Below are 16,355 nucleotides of genomic sequence, written 5' to 3' on the forward strand. Positions count from 1 at the left end.
AGTGTAGATGTTGTGCTATTGCTTCAGCACCAGCTCAGATCTACAACTCCTACATCTCCTCCTCTCCCTTGCTTTCCTGGCCCCTGTTCCACCTCTCCTATTTCCAAATTAAGCTTTTGCTTTACATTTTCATCATCACACATGACAGGAAAATAGATTGCTGCAGCTGTATATGAAACCTCAGTTTATTTATTGCAGGTGTGAGCTCATAGCTCTTGGAAAGCTGCATCGAGTGTAGTTCATCACGAGAACACAACATATTTGCTCTGGAACAATACCCTCCAAAGTACATTTTCATGCGCACAGCTTTTGTGATTTATGAAGCACCTGCTCTAAAAATACAAGAACCTGTACCTCACACATGATCTGCAAGAAAGAGGATAATTAAGTCTCCTTAAGATAATTTTGTTGAGGCAGAATGAAGGGGACCATAGCAGTTACTCCAAGGAAAAAAAAATAAAGGCGAGAATATCAAACCTAGGTTGTTTGGTATCATTGGCACAGCTGAGGAGAAAACAAGAGAAGAGCTGAAAAAACAAATACAGGATGCCCTGTGCAAAACATCCATTAATGCTTTGTGTTAGAAGCTCAGGAAATTCAGTCAAAACCACACTATCATGATAGACTGTCTTTCACATGTAAGGAAACTAGTGAGCCATTTCTTTACTATCTCTATGCGCTCCTGAGCTACACAGTCAAGTCCTTTGGTTCACCTGAAGAAACCACACTGAGTTCAAATAGAACAGCTACCCTTGGGCAAAGTCCTGGAAAGGATCTGCTCTCTTAAAGTTCATTCTGATGCCTGTGGTCATGACCAACACCTATATGATCCAGCAATCCCAGGGAGAAAGCTGTTGGTGAAATGGGTCTCGATTCAGGGATGTGTTCCCTCCTGTACTTTTCAATGTAAGGTTCAGCCACTTCCCACACCTGCAAAACAAGAAAGTGAAACAGCAGAAACAGAGGCAAAACAAAAGGTCAGGTGAGACATCAACGCACAAGTTCAGGAAACCCTGTAGGAAAGTCACTGGGTTGGATGAGAATTACAGGCCTATGCAGATACATTGTATGTGATCAGCAGGACCAGAGAAGCAGCCAGAGTGAGGTTTAAGGAAGTGCATGTGGATGGAGTTGACAGGAAAAAATACAGCTTGGGGCCGGGGTGGGGGGGGGGGTGGGGGCAGCAAGGTGAAAGGATTAAAGGCAAAACCATTGCATCTTGTATTGCTACCAGGTTGATGTTCTGTGTGCAATAGCTGGGAGAGGATCACTGTCACTTCCTACAGAAGTACTTGGTTATGATGGGGATGAGGAAGGAAAATAGCAGCAGGCATGGACAAATTAAAAGGGGAGGGATGGCAGCTGGGGTTTAAGGCATAAAAGCAGTGTTCTACAGCTTCCTCCGTCTCTCCTTCTGTAAGGGCTGCAAGAAGGTAAAAAAGAGGTGATTTTCCTCTCCCATTTGCTTACTCTCTTCAATTCTTCTGTTGTATTTTACGAACAAATAAAATGGATTGATCCTATAGCTATGCAGACACTTGGCCCAGGTTAACAGATTTCACCACTACTATTCCCTCATCCATGTCTCATTGCATCCAGACCACGCCCACGGGCCTCAAGGCTAGGGAACCCTCATTGGCCCAGGAATGAGGATCACCCTCTGGAGAGGCTGCTGATTTCTGTGAAGATCTGTGGGCTTATAGGACCCTGCCCTTAAGCAATTCAAAGTTGGACCTATGCCTGGACACTGCTGGACTTAATAATGTAATCTATCTATTACACAAGCAATACAAGGGCGAGTTTAGGAACTGATTTCTAAATCTATCCCACTAAAAACTAAGGCAAATCAAACACCAGAAATCCAGTGGGTTTGCCCCAGGAAGACTGCTTTTAGTGCTCCCATCCAGTGAATATACGGAAGGTTATTTCCAAAGCAGCGCTGCAGTGTGCTCCTCAGGACAGTTGTACCACTCGTGCCGAGACTCAACACTCACCTGCTGCTCCACGAGCAGCCTATGAGCTGCTTCAATATCTGGGGCCATGAAGCGATCCTTTATCCAAGGCCTGTAACGAGACGCATTACAGACATTGGCCAAACATTAACCACCACTGTCAGCAGCTGGGGAGACATTTATCTGATCTTACCTCACAACGGAGCGCACAAGGTCGTAGACCTTCTCCAATGGGGTTGTTGTTCTCAGAGGGCGTAGGAATTCAATGCCCTGGCAGGCCGCAAGCAGCTCGATAGCCAGAACTAGGAAATCAGAACAGTGAAAGGGGTACTTTGCAGGACCAGCTCAAGGCTGGTCCTTCCCTCATAAAGCTATTGCTGGCATTTATTCTAGATCATATGATATGATTTTAGGCAATGTGAACAGACCAGTGGATCCACACACCCCAGAGAGGTGGCCCAGCATCAGGATTGTGTTATGAATGGTGCTGGAGGCAGTATCCAGCATTTTAGCAAGCAGATTGTGAGTGCTCTGCAGTTCAGTGTGCCAGGAACTCAAGGTCACCACAGTCTTAAATCCATAGGAATCTCTTCCAGGCTATTTTGAATACTCAAATTAATGGCCATCGCAATTAAGAAAATCTCTTCAGGACTGAGAAGAAAGGGGCCTGAGCTATTAAAGAAAGTTCTGCCTAAGAAACTTGCAAGAGCCCACATGGAAGCACCAGGAAAATTACAGAGGTTTGGAAGAGAGTCTTCTGTCCAGAGAAGTTTGCACGTTATCTACCCACCTCACACCTGATCATTCATTATTGACATTAGTTCCTCACTTTTACAAGCCAGTTCCCCCAAGGATCTGAACGAACCAACTGGATCTAGGACACGCTGTTTCTCAGCACACTGTTGAAACACACAGTTCCTCAAACTCTTTTCTTTATGCACAAAAAATAGTTTCTATAGAACTAAGTCTTCAGAGCACTCAACAGTATAAACTTAGTGGGTGAGTTCAGTATTTGTGTGCCATGTATTACTCATACTAACAGCGACACAGTATATCTAAGCACATCATCTGCCAAATAAATAAATAAACAACCAAGAGAGCAACCTGTAAGCAAGATTTCTGTAAGCAATCTGTAATCCCCTGTAAGCAAGGGAGGAAAGTTTTGCTGAGTGTCCTGCAGTAAGAGGTTTTGTTTCATAAGAAATATTTAGTACCAGATTTACCTGATTACTGGTAGAAATGTCAAAATGCTTGTAAAAGTATGTGAACATTTTTGAGACAGTTCTTTCAGGTGCATTAACTCCTTTTTTTCTTAAAATATATCTAAAAAGAATGGCACCAATATCTTCACGTAGTTACACATTTAAGGCCTGTGAGGAAATCAGTGTTTTAACTTTACCTTGTTCCACATGTTCAATAACTCTCAAGGCTTTTCTTGCAGCCCATCCTCCCATGGACACATGATCCTCTGTAGCAGCACTGGTTGAGAGAGAATCGACAGAAGAGGGGTGGCACAAGGCTTTGTTCTCAGAAACTGCAAGAAAACAGTGCAATGAATTTAGGACAGAATGGGCATGAGACAGCAGAAGAAATGGCCATTCTGGAGCAAAGAGCCTGTCCACCGCCTCAGGTCCAACTATTGTTCCTCTTTTGAGGATGCATCAAAATCCGTAATAAGCACCTTGAAAACTACCACTGCCTCTGAAAACAGCAACCAATATCAGGCTTAGAATCATAGAATAGTTAGGGTTGGAAAGGACCTTAAGATCATCTAGTTCCAACCCCCCTGCCATGGGCAGGGACACCTCACACTAGATCATGTCACCCAAGGCTCTGTCCATCCTGGCCTTGAACACTGCCAGGGATGGAGCATTCAGAACTTCCCTGGGCAACCCATTCCAGTGCCTCACCACCTTTACAGGAAAGAACTTCTTCCTTATATCCAATCTAAACTTCTCCTGTTTAAGTTTTAACCCATTGCCCCTTGTCCTATCACTACAGTCTCTAATGAAGAGTCCCTCACTAGCATCCCTATAAGCCCCCTTTGGATGCTGGAAGGCTGCTATGAGGTCTCCACGCAGCCTTCTCTTCTCCAGGCTGAACAGCCCCAACTTTCTCAGCCTGTCTTCATACGCGAGGTGCTCCAGTCCCCTGATCATCCTCGTGGCCCTCCTCTGGACTTGTTCCAACAGTTCCATGTCCTTTTTATGTTGAGGACACCAGAACTGCACACAATACTCCAGGTGAGGTCTCACAAGAGCAGAGTAGAGGGGCAGGATCACCTCCTTCGACCTGCTGGTCACCTTGGTGCAGCCCAGGATACGGTTGGCTTTCTGGGCTGCGAGCACACACTGAAGCCAGCTCATGTTCATTTTCTCATCAACCAACACCCCCAAGTCCTTCTCCACAGGGCTGCTCTGAATCTCTTCTCTGCCCAACCTGTAGCTGTGCCTGGGATTGCTCGATCCAGGTGTAGGACCTTGCACTTGGCAAGGTTAAACCTCATGAGGTTGGCATCAGCCCACCTCACAAGTGTGTCAAGGTCCCTCTGGATGGCATTCCTTCCCTCCAGCGTATCAATCAAACCACACAGCTTGGTGTCATCGGCAAACTCGCTGAGGGTGCACTCAATCCCACTGTCCATGTTGCCAACGGATGTTGAACAAGACCAGTCCCTCCCTACACCAATCCCTGAGGGACACCACTCGTTACTGATCTCCAGCCGGACATTGAGCCATTGACCACAGCTCTTTGTGTGCGGCCATCCAGCCAGTTCTTTATCCACCGAGTGGTCCATCCATCAAATTGATGTCTCTCCAATTTAGAGACAAGGATGTCGTGTGGGACAGTGTCGAACGCTTTGCACAAGTCCAGGGAGATGACATCAACTGCTCTACCCCGTCCATCAGTTCTGCAGCCCCATCATAGAAGGCCACCAGATTGGTCAGGCAGGATTTCCCCTTAGTGAAGCCATGCTGGCTGCCACCAAGCACCTTGTTGCTTTTCCTGTGCCTTAGCATGCCTTCCAGGAGAATCTGCTCCAAGATTTTGCCAGGCACAGAGGTGAGACTGACTGGGCTGTAATTCCCCGGGTCATCCATTTTCCCCTTCTTGAAAATGGGGGTTGTATTTCCCTTTTTCCAGTCATCGGGAACTTCACCTGACTGACATTATTTTTCATGTATGATGGACAGTGGCTTAGCAACTTCATTAGCCAGCTCCCTCAGGACCCGCGGATGGATTTCATCAGGTCCCATGGACTTGTGTACATTGAGGTTCTCAAAAGCCTTGAGATGCAAATATTAACCAAATATAGAAGAACTGCTCTCTCCTCTCCCACCTTCAGGGTTGTGTTGCTTTGACTCAAAGACTTGATGGAAACTGAAGAAAAAGAGTGGGCAGCATCACTGAAATACAAGCCTGGCATGCCTCTTACTCCAAGGCAACCTCTGTTTTCGGTCACAGACATGCCCCCCCCCCCCCCGGTTTCAAGAAAAGAGCTTGAGATCAGCATCCGGTCTCTTCACATCAGAGCAGAGGCCCTTGCAGAACTTGCTCCGGGAAGATGCAGGAGCATGATACAAATCCTCTCCCACCCTCCTTGCCTTGCTATGAGACTGCCCATGTGCCTCCTCTGGGCACATACACCCACAAGTTGGAAGCACTCCAGCTTTGAAAGACAGGTGGGAGACCTGGAGTAAGTCTCTTCAGCTGTGCTCAAAAGCAAGGGGAATTTGGCTGCAGGAAGGACTATAGGCACCATCCAAAACCAATTTGAGCTTGAGGACTGCTCTTTAGAACAGCGGAAATGAAGTCTGCATTCACAGTGCTCTGGATGCATGCAGATCTTCTCTAACCCATGAAGTCCTGGTGTCAGCTCAGTGATGAGTTAAGGAGGCAGGGAGGTCATTTTCATTCCCTGAAGGAAAGACCATAAGCACCCCAGAACCTCTCACTCCAGATTGCAGATGTGAGCTGCAAAACCTGAAGCCAAGTAACAGCTAACGCCTGGAGCCAACCTAAACTCTGCCCAGCCAAAAGGAAAAGTTTCCATCCTTCAAAAAAGGGGACAAGCACTTCAGCTCCTTTTCCAGACCCACTTCCAAAACCAGCCTCTAGGCAGTGCTCCTTTATCACACTGATTTAGTTCACCGACTATTCTTTCCTGCAAGATGTTTACGTACACATTTATCTGACATGTTCTGTTCCTCTGTCTATTTGCATCTCTTATAATTTACCCTCTATACTCACAGCATGTTTACGTTGGCTGTTGCTCTCCTGAACCTATGAACTGTAATATCCCAGGGCTCTTATGTTGGTGACTAAATGAGAAAACTCCGTGCCAATCCCATAAAGATGCAATCAGGCAAGTGTTCTCACAAAAGTCCACCCCTAAGGGTTTGCACGCTCAGAGCACTAAACTTGTCCATGGGTCAATGCAGAATAAAGAATCCTGAGCTGAAATAACTGTAGCTGGACTGAACTTAAAACTTTGTACCCAGCTCATAGAGAAGAGATGGAAAACAGGAGTGAGATGCCTTTGTATCTATTACCAAATTACAACTGCCTTGACATAAAATGGTCTTTCTAGCTTTCTCTTGATATTGCTCAAGCACTCACCCAGGGCAGCTGCTGTGCAGTGTGCTATCATGAAGCCAGAGTTCAGACCTCCTTCAGTGACTAAAAATGCAGGCAGTTCGCTGAGCGAGGGGTTGCAGAGCCTCTCAATTCTTCTTTCACTAATTGCAGCAAGTTCATGCACACCAATTGCCAAGTAGTCCAGAGCCTATACAAGAAGATCTCATTAAACCAGATGACAGGAGAAACAAACAAATAGAAAACCAAAACAGAAACCAACTTTTAGTTTTTCTTTCTCCAAATGCTTAATTACCTTTGCAGGATATTCACCATGAAAATTTCCTCCAGAAATGGTCTCTGCTCTTTCAGCAAACACCATCTTTAAGGAGAAGTTAAGGTAAAAATATGAGTGAAAATTCAGTTTACATGACAGATATCTGTCACTAATCAGAGTATCTTAACTGAAGGAATGTTTGTGTTAACAGGTTCCTATTTGCAAGCACATTATATTACATCTGTGTGTTCACTTTTGAGAAAATGAAGACCCAATCTCAGTTCTCCAAACTTACAGATACAATTTTGACATCTATTTTTCCAAACAGACTACATGAAATGAGGTCTTTGATCAAGGGTGAGAGGGGTGCAAAGAAACACACGTGTCTGGATCCTAACATAGTTTCTCAGTTGTCTGATAGATTCTCTCCATGCTAGGTTCAATTTTAGACAGGTTACAAGCAGTCATGCTTATTAGCAGTTGATATGGTGTTACATATAGCATCATTATGCTGCTGAGGGGAATCCAGCCTTGCCCAGTGCCAATATGAGAACTGTACACAGAGTTTACGAGGCTGAGCCACAATGAGGCTTACCAGCCAGTATGTCTTTTGTCTGCCTTCCCAGAGTGCAATTTAGTACAGGTTTCACTCATGCTGCACCAACAGATGTTTCATATGACAAATCACCACCTGTCTGTGTCCATTTGGTTGCCAAATCCCATCTATCTACATATTCAATATAGACATATACAATCTAATCTAGGAAACATTTAACATGCACTAAACCACATGCACATGTCATTTCCTCTCCCCAATACATGCTTGGATGCACCAATGCGGACATGGGAAAAGGAAGAGAAGTTGCTGTTGCAGCTTCTTGATTGTAGTAGTTCTTGACTGAAGGCAGTTACAATGCTTTTTCCTCCAATGCAAATAATTATATAGAAGAAATGGATAAAAAAGACAAAGCAAAATTTTTCATAGTAAGAAGGTCATCAAAAGATACAGGGTTGTCCGTGGCACTATTGATTTCAGTCATCATGATGTCCTTCACAAAAGCAATTGTATCGTTTACAACTCCATGCACCTAGAACAAAGGACATTAGCACCTGATCTTAGTATCCATACTTACTTCATCTTCAGGATGTTGACTGAGCTGCAGGTACTCTCCCATCCTCCCAGTCTCTAAATCCATACATGCAGATGGTCTTGGATTTGCTTTTAAAATAAGGATCATCTCTGCCCATCCTAGACACGCAGAAAACTGTATTTACTGTTATTATGGCAGTATCGCTAAAAGGGTTACTTGAATATGTCATTCTTTACTTGTCTGGGTTGGTTTACCCTAAATGGAAGACAGGATATTTACTCAGTGGTAGAAGTGTTATTAGGGGAGAAGTAGCTTCATCAATCCCCCACAGAAAACAGTCTCATTAATTAATTAACTTCCATTAATTCCACTGATTTAATAACTTTGAACATGCTAAAACTTATGGGATTGAGTTTTCACTATGTTTGAGATATTGCAATCTGGCTGCTTCTGGAACCACCTTTCCTCAGTTCATGGTCTTAGCATCACTGCAGAAGAAAAGACTCTGCAAAGCCCTCAAGCACAGAAACCAGCACCTTCGCTCTGCTTCTCACACCGTGGTCTCTTCTAGACATGAACGTAGCTTTGTTAGATGCTGCCCAATGGGTGCATGCATGGGATCGATAAATTACATGTGTCCATTAATATTAACTTTGAAGTGAGGGAAATGCAAAATAAAACCTCTAACAGAGTCAGACAACATATAATTGATGCATTTCTGAGGTGGGAATTTCACCGTCATTTATCTATTGCTATGAAAAGAAATAAAAGTAAATTTTACCTGAGGGCAGCAGCGCATCGTGTATGCATCCTGAACTCGGTCACAGAATCTATGGCTCTCTAAAAGGAAATAAGAGAGGAAAACCCAAATATTCCCTCATACGAAAGCATACAGGCTACTGTTGATGAAGGGCAAGATTGTTTACCTGCTATTTCTGATGGATGATGGTCAGAATCTAGAAGGGACCTGAATCGAAATGCCACTTCAGCCTGCCCTCGGTGTGGGCGCACTGCATGGATATCTAGTAAATCAAGTTACACTGTCAGGTTTTTTCTCTTGCCAACAGCTGTTAAGTGAATAGACAGGAAAGGCTCAGTACCCACCAGTGTCAAAGGCCCTCGTTGTACCCTTCAAGACTTCAAGCGTAAGGGCAGCAATTATGTCAGCTTGTCTAGCTATAGCACCAGCTCTTTCAACCGCCTCACATCCCAGCGAGGTGATCATTTGTGTCCCATTGATGAGAGCCAGACCCTTCAAAGAGAGGGCAGATGTTAAGCAAATTCATTGTGGCTATTCCACATGCTGTGATAATTCCCCATCTCTGTGATAATTGTTTATCTTGTATGAATGAGTTAAAGACCTTTGCTCAGCTTCCTGGATCGTTCTGAAATCATAAAACGCACAGCTTGACCTGGCATCTTTGCTACATAAATTGTCAGTGTTCATGACTACTAAGTCACTTTAGGCAGCATTGGAGCTCCAGCAGTTTCAAGCAAGAGGTTTACTTAATGTTTTTCCAAGTTTATTTCAAGCAAGTAAAGCACAGAAAATATTTATTCTTTTCCAGTCCTTTGGAAGTGGAATCCTATTCTTATTGTTTCTTCTTAAATTATTAAACCTCAAAAGTTATGAGCATGGGGGGTGCAATGAGGAAGTAGTATATTAAAAGAGCATTAGAAGTTATAACTGCTTTAAAAGATTTGTTCTAAGCAAACATGAGGCCCATGGGAGCCTTCATTTGCCTTTAGAAGACAATGAATTTGGCTTCTTGCTTCTGGTGCTGTTTTATAACTACTGAGGTCCATTATCAAAAAGGTCCACAGCCCTCAAACCTGTTGTATTCCCATGTAAATGTTAATATTCAGAGTGAGATTCATCTCACCTAGTTTTAATGATCTAGAAGTCAAACACCTGGTTCAAGTCAGTCATCTGAGCTCCTGTTACAGTCAATGGGCAAATAGGTACCTTGAGAAGGCTTCTTAGATAGCCGTTTCAGGATGATATAAAGAGTTTTCTGAAGATGCCTATGTCCACCAACTACAGAGCCAATCTAAACATGAGGCTTGGGTCTGACATTTCAAGTCAAATAGGGTGATACTAAGAGAGGTGAATCCCACCCTTGATAATATTTCATTAATATCCTTCTGGAGCTTGATTTAAAATGACTGTTAATTCATTTCATGCTTAAATTGTAAGCATAGTGATCGACTATGCTTGTTTTCCATCAGCTGGAATCATTATACTTTATTACCTCTTTTGGTTTCAAGGTAATTGGTCTGAGACCATGGGCTTCCAGGACCTGTGAAGGAGTTTAATGAAAGGGTAATTAATACAAAAGGTTTCCAGTAATTCATTCACCAAAAATATTTCAAATCTTATATGTTTCCATAAATAAAAATATTAACAAATCCCTTAAGCAACAGGTGAAAATGACCTTTCTATACAAACATTTAAAATACTGTTTTTCTGCTGGGCTAAATAAAGGACAGCATTTTGGGGCTTTTGAACTAGCACTTCATTTCCCAGTGCCAATAGAAGAAAGTAGTAGGAACAGAGGAGCAGGACACTGCCACAGCCCATTAACATTTACCAGGTGTCAGCTGATGGAAGAGAGTAATTGTAGCCAAGGCTGGAAACACCTTGAGAAGGTAGTTCTGCCTACACCCTGCCTCATAACAGGTTTGGCTTCACATAAACTACTCCTTTATAAATGGTTCCCTAACCATTTCTACGGAAGACCTCCAATGATCGAAATCCTACTCGGTTTATTCTATACATGTCTATTCCATAGGGCAATCACTCTTGTGAGAAATAGAGGAACGGTATAGCTTTGACTCTGGTTATAGTCTTTTCAACCTTTCCAACTGAAGAGGTAATAACGTCTCAGAGGTGTACAACTGTAACTTCTGGTCCCAAAGGTCCAGAACACACCAGCCTGCTTCCTTCTTACTTCTCTCCCTGTGCAGCTCTCAGCATTTCTCCAGCCTACAGCAAGGGTACAGCTACCAATCCATGAATAAATCTGGTGTTCAAATATTCATGGATAGGAGTGACAGATGTATCAGAACAAACCATCACAAAAGACTCTGGAGGGGCCAGACTTGGAGACACTCAAAGCTAAATCAATCTGCTGATGTCTTAGTGGCAAATTCACAATTAATTAAAAATTAATTCCATTGTAAAGCTTCCATCTTGCAAAGGAGAGTGTTATAAATGTTTCTTGGAACCCTAGTTAATTTATCAAAAAAAATGAAATGTCCAAACGTGTGTGTTCACTTAAAGCCATTATAAAATCAGTAGTAATGCTACTGATATGAGTTACTGCCTCAAATACTCTCCAGTTGCTCTCAGCATTTAAAGGTTTGAATTTGAGGTGATCTTGTTTTTTTTTGGAACAGTGTTGATGTCCATGGAGCTCAAGATGTAGTAACTATACTTTCATAGCTGGTATCCTGTCCCTTTCTCCAGGTCCTAAATTACATCACTATGCTATCTTGTTTTGCAAAACTATGGCATGGTATTTCTTTAGGACTTAATAACATGCTGCGCATTCATATCTGCTCCACTGAGTGTGGGTCAGATACTCCATTCTCATGGATCCACCTTCCTCAAGGTGGAGAATGAGTACTAAAGGAAACTTAGTCCCAGTTCAGACTGGTACAAAAAAATCCAAAGTCTTTTACATACTCTTAATCTGAGAGAAAGCTCTCTTTCTCTCAAGGCTGCACACAATTTGGCAAATGAGCCAGCAAGTAGAAGAAAAAGCAATCGGCCGCATGAATCTTACATATTTAGCATCAGCCCAGCCACTCTTTGGGGACCACATTTTTCCCTCTCCAATTAATCCCAGAGCAAGATGAGAGAGGGGGGCCAAGTCTCCACTGGCTCCAACTGTTCCTTTTTCTGGGATATAAGGAAGGCAGGATGCTAGGAAGAAAACAAAAATGACTCCTGTTAGAGCTGCCTCTTGATACTCCTTGGAAAACAGAGAAGCCAGCATATGAGTGCAGTCACAATAACATCCTTTGATCATAGTCAATAGCACCAACAGGATTACTCTTGTTGCAGACTGGGATTTGTCCCTGCTCACAGGCTAGCTGTAGTTTATGAAGAAATTAATCCTTTCTGCATTTAGCCCTGCATTTAGTTTTGGAGTGGGGTGACCACAGTCCAGGGTGATTGCAGGTACACCCACACAGCCGGGCAGGTAAAACATCACTCTTCTCAGCTCTCTAATGCAGGGTGAAGACTGATGTGGACAAACCTACCTCCTCATTCTCACTCCACTAAACTCCTAGAAATCAGCTTATGATAGAATGATAAAATGGTTTTGGTTGGTAGGGACCTTAGAGATCTCTCCCTTAGTTCTAACTCAGCTGCCATGGGCAGTGACACCTTCCACTAGATCAGGTTGCTCACAGACCTAATACAGTCTGGCCTGGAGCAATTCCAGAGATGGGGCATCTCCGAGTCCTCTTCCCTCCATCCTAGTCTTCTGAGCACTGAATGGGTGGAAATGAAGAAACTGAACCCAGGGAACTTCAGAAAAAGCAGGGAAGGAACCAGTCCAATTCTCTTCTTTTGCAGAGCTAAACACTAAATTGCAGCTCCTTCACCCACTGTTGGTGGAGGGGGGTATAACAGAAGGCAGCACAAAGCCTGTATTCTTTGGGCCCCTTGTATATGAATGTGACTCTTCTCTCACGTGCATGATCTATAGTTTCACAACAATCTTCCAATCTATAGTTTAGGAAAAAAAAGAGAAGGAAAGTTGAATGTAATACTCTAACATAGGGAGAAGGTGCTCTTTACTCATCACTGCTGCACTGGCATGCCTTCCCAGAGGGACCATCACTGGACATCAGCTGACAAACAGCACAGCCACCCCTTTGGTTTCCCTGCCACAACATCTGTGGCAAAGCAACTTCAACTGCTTTGACAGTTGTGGCCACATAAGCTGCTGACTAGCCACACACTTCTGCGTTGCTGCCTTGTAGCCCTTGATTACAAACACTTGTGTAGGTGTGTGTGGGGTTCTACTCACAAAACCAGGTGCTGCTTAAGTGGATCTGCTTGACAAACACCAATACACACAGTTATCTACATGGTAATAGCTACCTCCCTCCCCAAAATCCCAGCATTCCTAAAGATGGTGGCACACAACGGCACATACCCAACAGGACATTAGACTTAAGCCCTTGAGGAAAAGATCACCCCAAATCAGTCATGCTCCCAGTTCAGCCTAGTATTGCACTAATTACCTAACCTCTCAGAGGCTCATTTCCTAAACTTATGCCTACTGAAGTTCATCCCTTTCTCTCAGCCGTTCCTGTCAGTTCTTCTCATACCCCTCTTTTTTCAACAGAGGAACAGTCTCTAGTTGTGAGCTTGTCAAGCTGACCTCTGGTCCTGATCTCTCACAACTACCAAGTTGAAAGAGCAACATCCATAGCTTGACCCATTAAGCTGCACCCTTTAATAAAACAGTTAAAAGAAAAAGATTAGGGAAAGGGGACTTTCTTTAAATATCTTTTTACCATTAAATGCTTCAATAACTTGTTGGAGCGTTTCTAGAGATATTCCACTGTATCCTTTTGCCAGGACGTTGATTCTCAGTGCCAGCAGCATGCGAGACCTCTCTGGGCTTAAGGGTTTCCCCACACCTGAAACAGTAACCTTTTTGGTAACTAACCTGCTACCAACAGTGACAGAAGAGGGAAACATCAGGTGATTTCTCATTACCAGCTGAATGTGAGCGAACCAAGTTCACTTGAAGCTCCCTACGGACAAAAAGGAAAAAAGTAAAACCCCAAATAAGTCTCATCAGGGTTTATTTTGCATGGAACAGAGGGAACTACTGAAGCAACCCTCTCATCTAACCACAGAATATAAATGTACAGGGTCAAACCACTCCCTCTTCTTCCTTTCCTGAAAAGAAAGGATGGAGCAAGCTGCACAAACAACTTACCTCAGCTTACTGTTTGGGATGACTGTCCTGGCAAACTTCCCAAACCCTGTGGTGATTCCATAAACAACTGCAAGAAACATACGCTGCTGGTTAAGGAAGGAACGCAGTTAAGTTTTCTGAACAATTAATAGCTAGACTAAAAATATTTACCTGTCTGTTCCTTTACGATCCTTTCAATCACTTCTCGTGATTCATTGACTTTTGCTTCAGCTTCAGGCGTGAGCTAAAACATGAGTAGTTTAAATATTAGTTTATCTATTTCTATTATTATTTAGACTATAACAAGGTAAACATGCAATTTTTAGCCACATTTATTCAGAATCTTTACCTTGATCTTGTAGAGCCCCTTTCCTAAATTGACCAAGTCTTCCGTTGTTAAACTGTTGCCATCTAAAAAAATATACTAGACCGAAGAACCACCTTTTAGTTCGGGATATGTATCAAGTTGCTTAATAATCAGAATTAAAACAAATATACTTAAAACTCAGCAATGACAGGAAGGCTGCTCATGCTTATTTGCAAGACAGGAACTCACTAACAGAAACATAATAAGCGCATTATATAATTGAATTTCCTGGGCCCAGCCAATCTAACAGCCCCTGCACTTGTGAATGCTGCAGTGGCTCAACTCTCTGCACGTTTTTTGGTGAGTAACAGGATTTGTTACTGAGTTGTACAATCACTGGTAGTTCCTACCTGTTCTGGCTCTCGGTATTTGCTGTATCTGAAGGTTCTGTAAAGGAAAAAAAAGGGCAGACTGGATTTCACAGTAGGGACCATTTGACTACAGCTGGTAATGTGTTTTAAGAATGAAGGAACTCTAAAAGAACAGGGAAATCTAGAGAATTATAGATCTGGAATTATAAATAGTTCACATAGCACCAAAAAAAGGATACAAATGAACTCCTTCTGGCTGAGATGGTATGAAATTGGGAGACATTATATCTCCTTCTATAACTAGGAGAAATAAGCAGAATAAACGCAAGTGGAATTAAATTGCATTCTACACATAAATTACTTTGTTATTTATTCTAACACAACTTCAAATTATAATTATTACAGCTGTATCAACCCTGAATGTATTTGTACGCGTATAGGAAAATAGCAAGCAAATATGTATTCATTTAAGGTACTCTAAAGGCAAAAGCAGTACAGCCCAACCCAAGCATATATTATATATGAAATCATATGCTGGTGATACATCTAGAATCCTGTACTTTCTAAGCTTTATATAGTTCTAACATTCTTAAAGCATTTTGGCATTTTTCCGTAAAAGTCATAATGCCCTCTCAGACGCAATTTTAGATAAACTAAGACAGAGTTTGCTGACACAGATGCCAACATGGTCACTCTGCAATGTGTTGCTTAACACTTTGCTTACCAACTTCAACAAATTCATTATCCTCCAGAGCATCCTCCACTGTATCTTCAAGATCCAGCAGGCCAAGTCCTTTGCACCTTCGAACGTAAAATTTTACTTCTTCTACAGAGGAAAATCCCCCATTGTCAGGTTTGTTCTTCATGTACCGTCTCACAGCTTCCTTTCCCAGCCACCCAACTGTGCTGGTGCTGCTTTGACATGGCACTGCCAGCCATTCTCCTCGGACATGCACTGTGTATCTCGGCATGCTTTCTCCCCCAAACTGTCCCTTGACAGAGAAGGGCTGCAGCGTGCAGCAGCCTTACATTTACTATGTGATGGCCTGAAGACAGCTTCTAGCTGGAGTCCAATGTCACAATCAGTGAGAGGCAAAAATCCACCCTCAAAATCCCCACCTTTGTAAATAAGTGAGATCAATGTATTCAACTGACTTCATCCAATCAAACCAATCCCAGGGAGAACTCCCTTTTCATAGAAAGGCAAGTCCCCCAAACTATTGACACAGGACTGTTTTACCCCAAAGATCACATCAGGGATATAGAAATGAAAATCCAGGAGCTGGGTCTTATGTACCAATATTAGATAAATAAATCAGACTAAGCTGGAATGCAACTGTTCTAAAAACTTAAGGGTTTAACAGGAGTTAACAAAGTTGTCACCTGGCGGTAGATCACACTGATGAAAACCTCCATGATGGACAGGGCTGGAAAAGTCACCCTGTTAATATGGGTTGGTCATGGCCGCTAAGTTTGGAAGAAAACGGATTATACTACTTTCATACCTCTATGTACTGCACGGTAAAAGCAGGCAGCAGAGGCAGCAAGCCCACTTTGCTCAGTCCCATGCTGAAGTCTGAAAACATAATATTTGCATTGTAGGTGAGAAAAACACCTAAATTTTCATTACCCTTTCATTTATGATCTGGAAGATGTTGCTACAACAGATAACAAGAAGCATTAGGCCACAACTGCATACTACCAAGCCTGGTGCTGCTATTTCATGCTTCTTTTGCTGGCAGATGCAGAGGAAAAGAACTGGAGAAATACCTATCAAAATGGTGCCAAAATAAAGTTTAGCAATAACCATGTCCACACAGAGGCTGAAAATACC

The 16,355-nt window shown here is 42.9% G+C and overlaps 1 protein-coding gene across 3 annotated transcripts; it reads right to left on the reverse strand.

Annotated features, from left to right (window-relative positions):
* Positions 1-169: 169 nt before the first annotated feature.
* Positions 170-15,679, reverse strand: HAL (histidine ammonia-lyase). Of its 3 annotated transcripts, XM_062611320.1 has the most exons (20): positions 15,246-15,679; positions 14,761-14,821; positions 14,561-14,588; positions 14,193-14,267; positions 14,015-14,087; positions 13,865-13,931; positions 13,639-13,676; positions 13,434-13,559; positions 11,684-11,823; positions 10,148-10,195; positions 9,000-9,147; positions 8,822-8,917; positions 8,677-8,735; positions 7,812-7,892; positions 6,844-6,909; positions 6,573-6,738; positions 3,352-3,486; positions 2,146-2,254; positions 1,995-2,064; positions 170-930 (listed from the first exon to the last, which is right to left on the reverse strand). In XM_062611320.1, the coding sequence occupies exons 1-20, from the start codon at positions 15,490-15,492 to the stop codon at positions 784-786; spliced, it is 1,980 nt and encodes a 659-aa protein (XP_062467304.1). In that variant the 5' UTR covers positions 15,493-15,679; the 3' UTR covers positions 170-783. The 3 variants fall into 3 exon arrangements, with proteins under 3 accessions (XP_062467304.1, XP_062467306.1, XP_062467305.1); XM_062611322.1 differs by lacking the exon at positions 8,822-8,917 and having other exon boundaries at positions 15,246-15,675; XM_062611321.1 differs by lacking the exon at positions 14,193-14,267 and having other exon boundaries at positions 15,246-15,657.
* Positions 15,680-16,355: the final 676 nt, after the last annotated feature.

This window comes from Pezoporus occidentalis, unplaced genomic scaffold (assembly GCF_034315485.1).
Source record: "Pezoporus occidentalis ecotype Australia unplaced genomic scaffold, CSIRO_AGI_Poc_V1 ctg152, whole genome shotgun sequence".
Classification (NCBI taxonomy): Eukaryota; Metazoa; Chordata; class Aves; order Psittaciformes; family Psittacidae; genus Pezoporus; species Pezoporus occidentalis.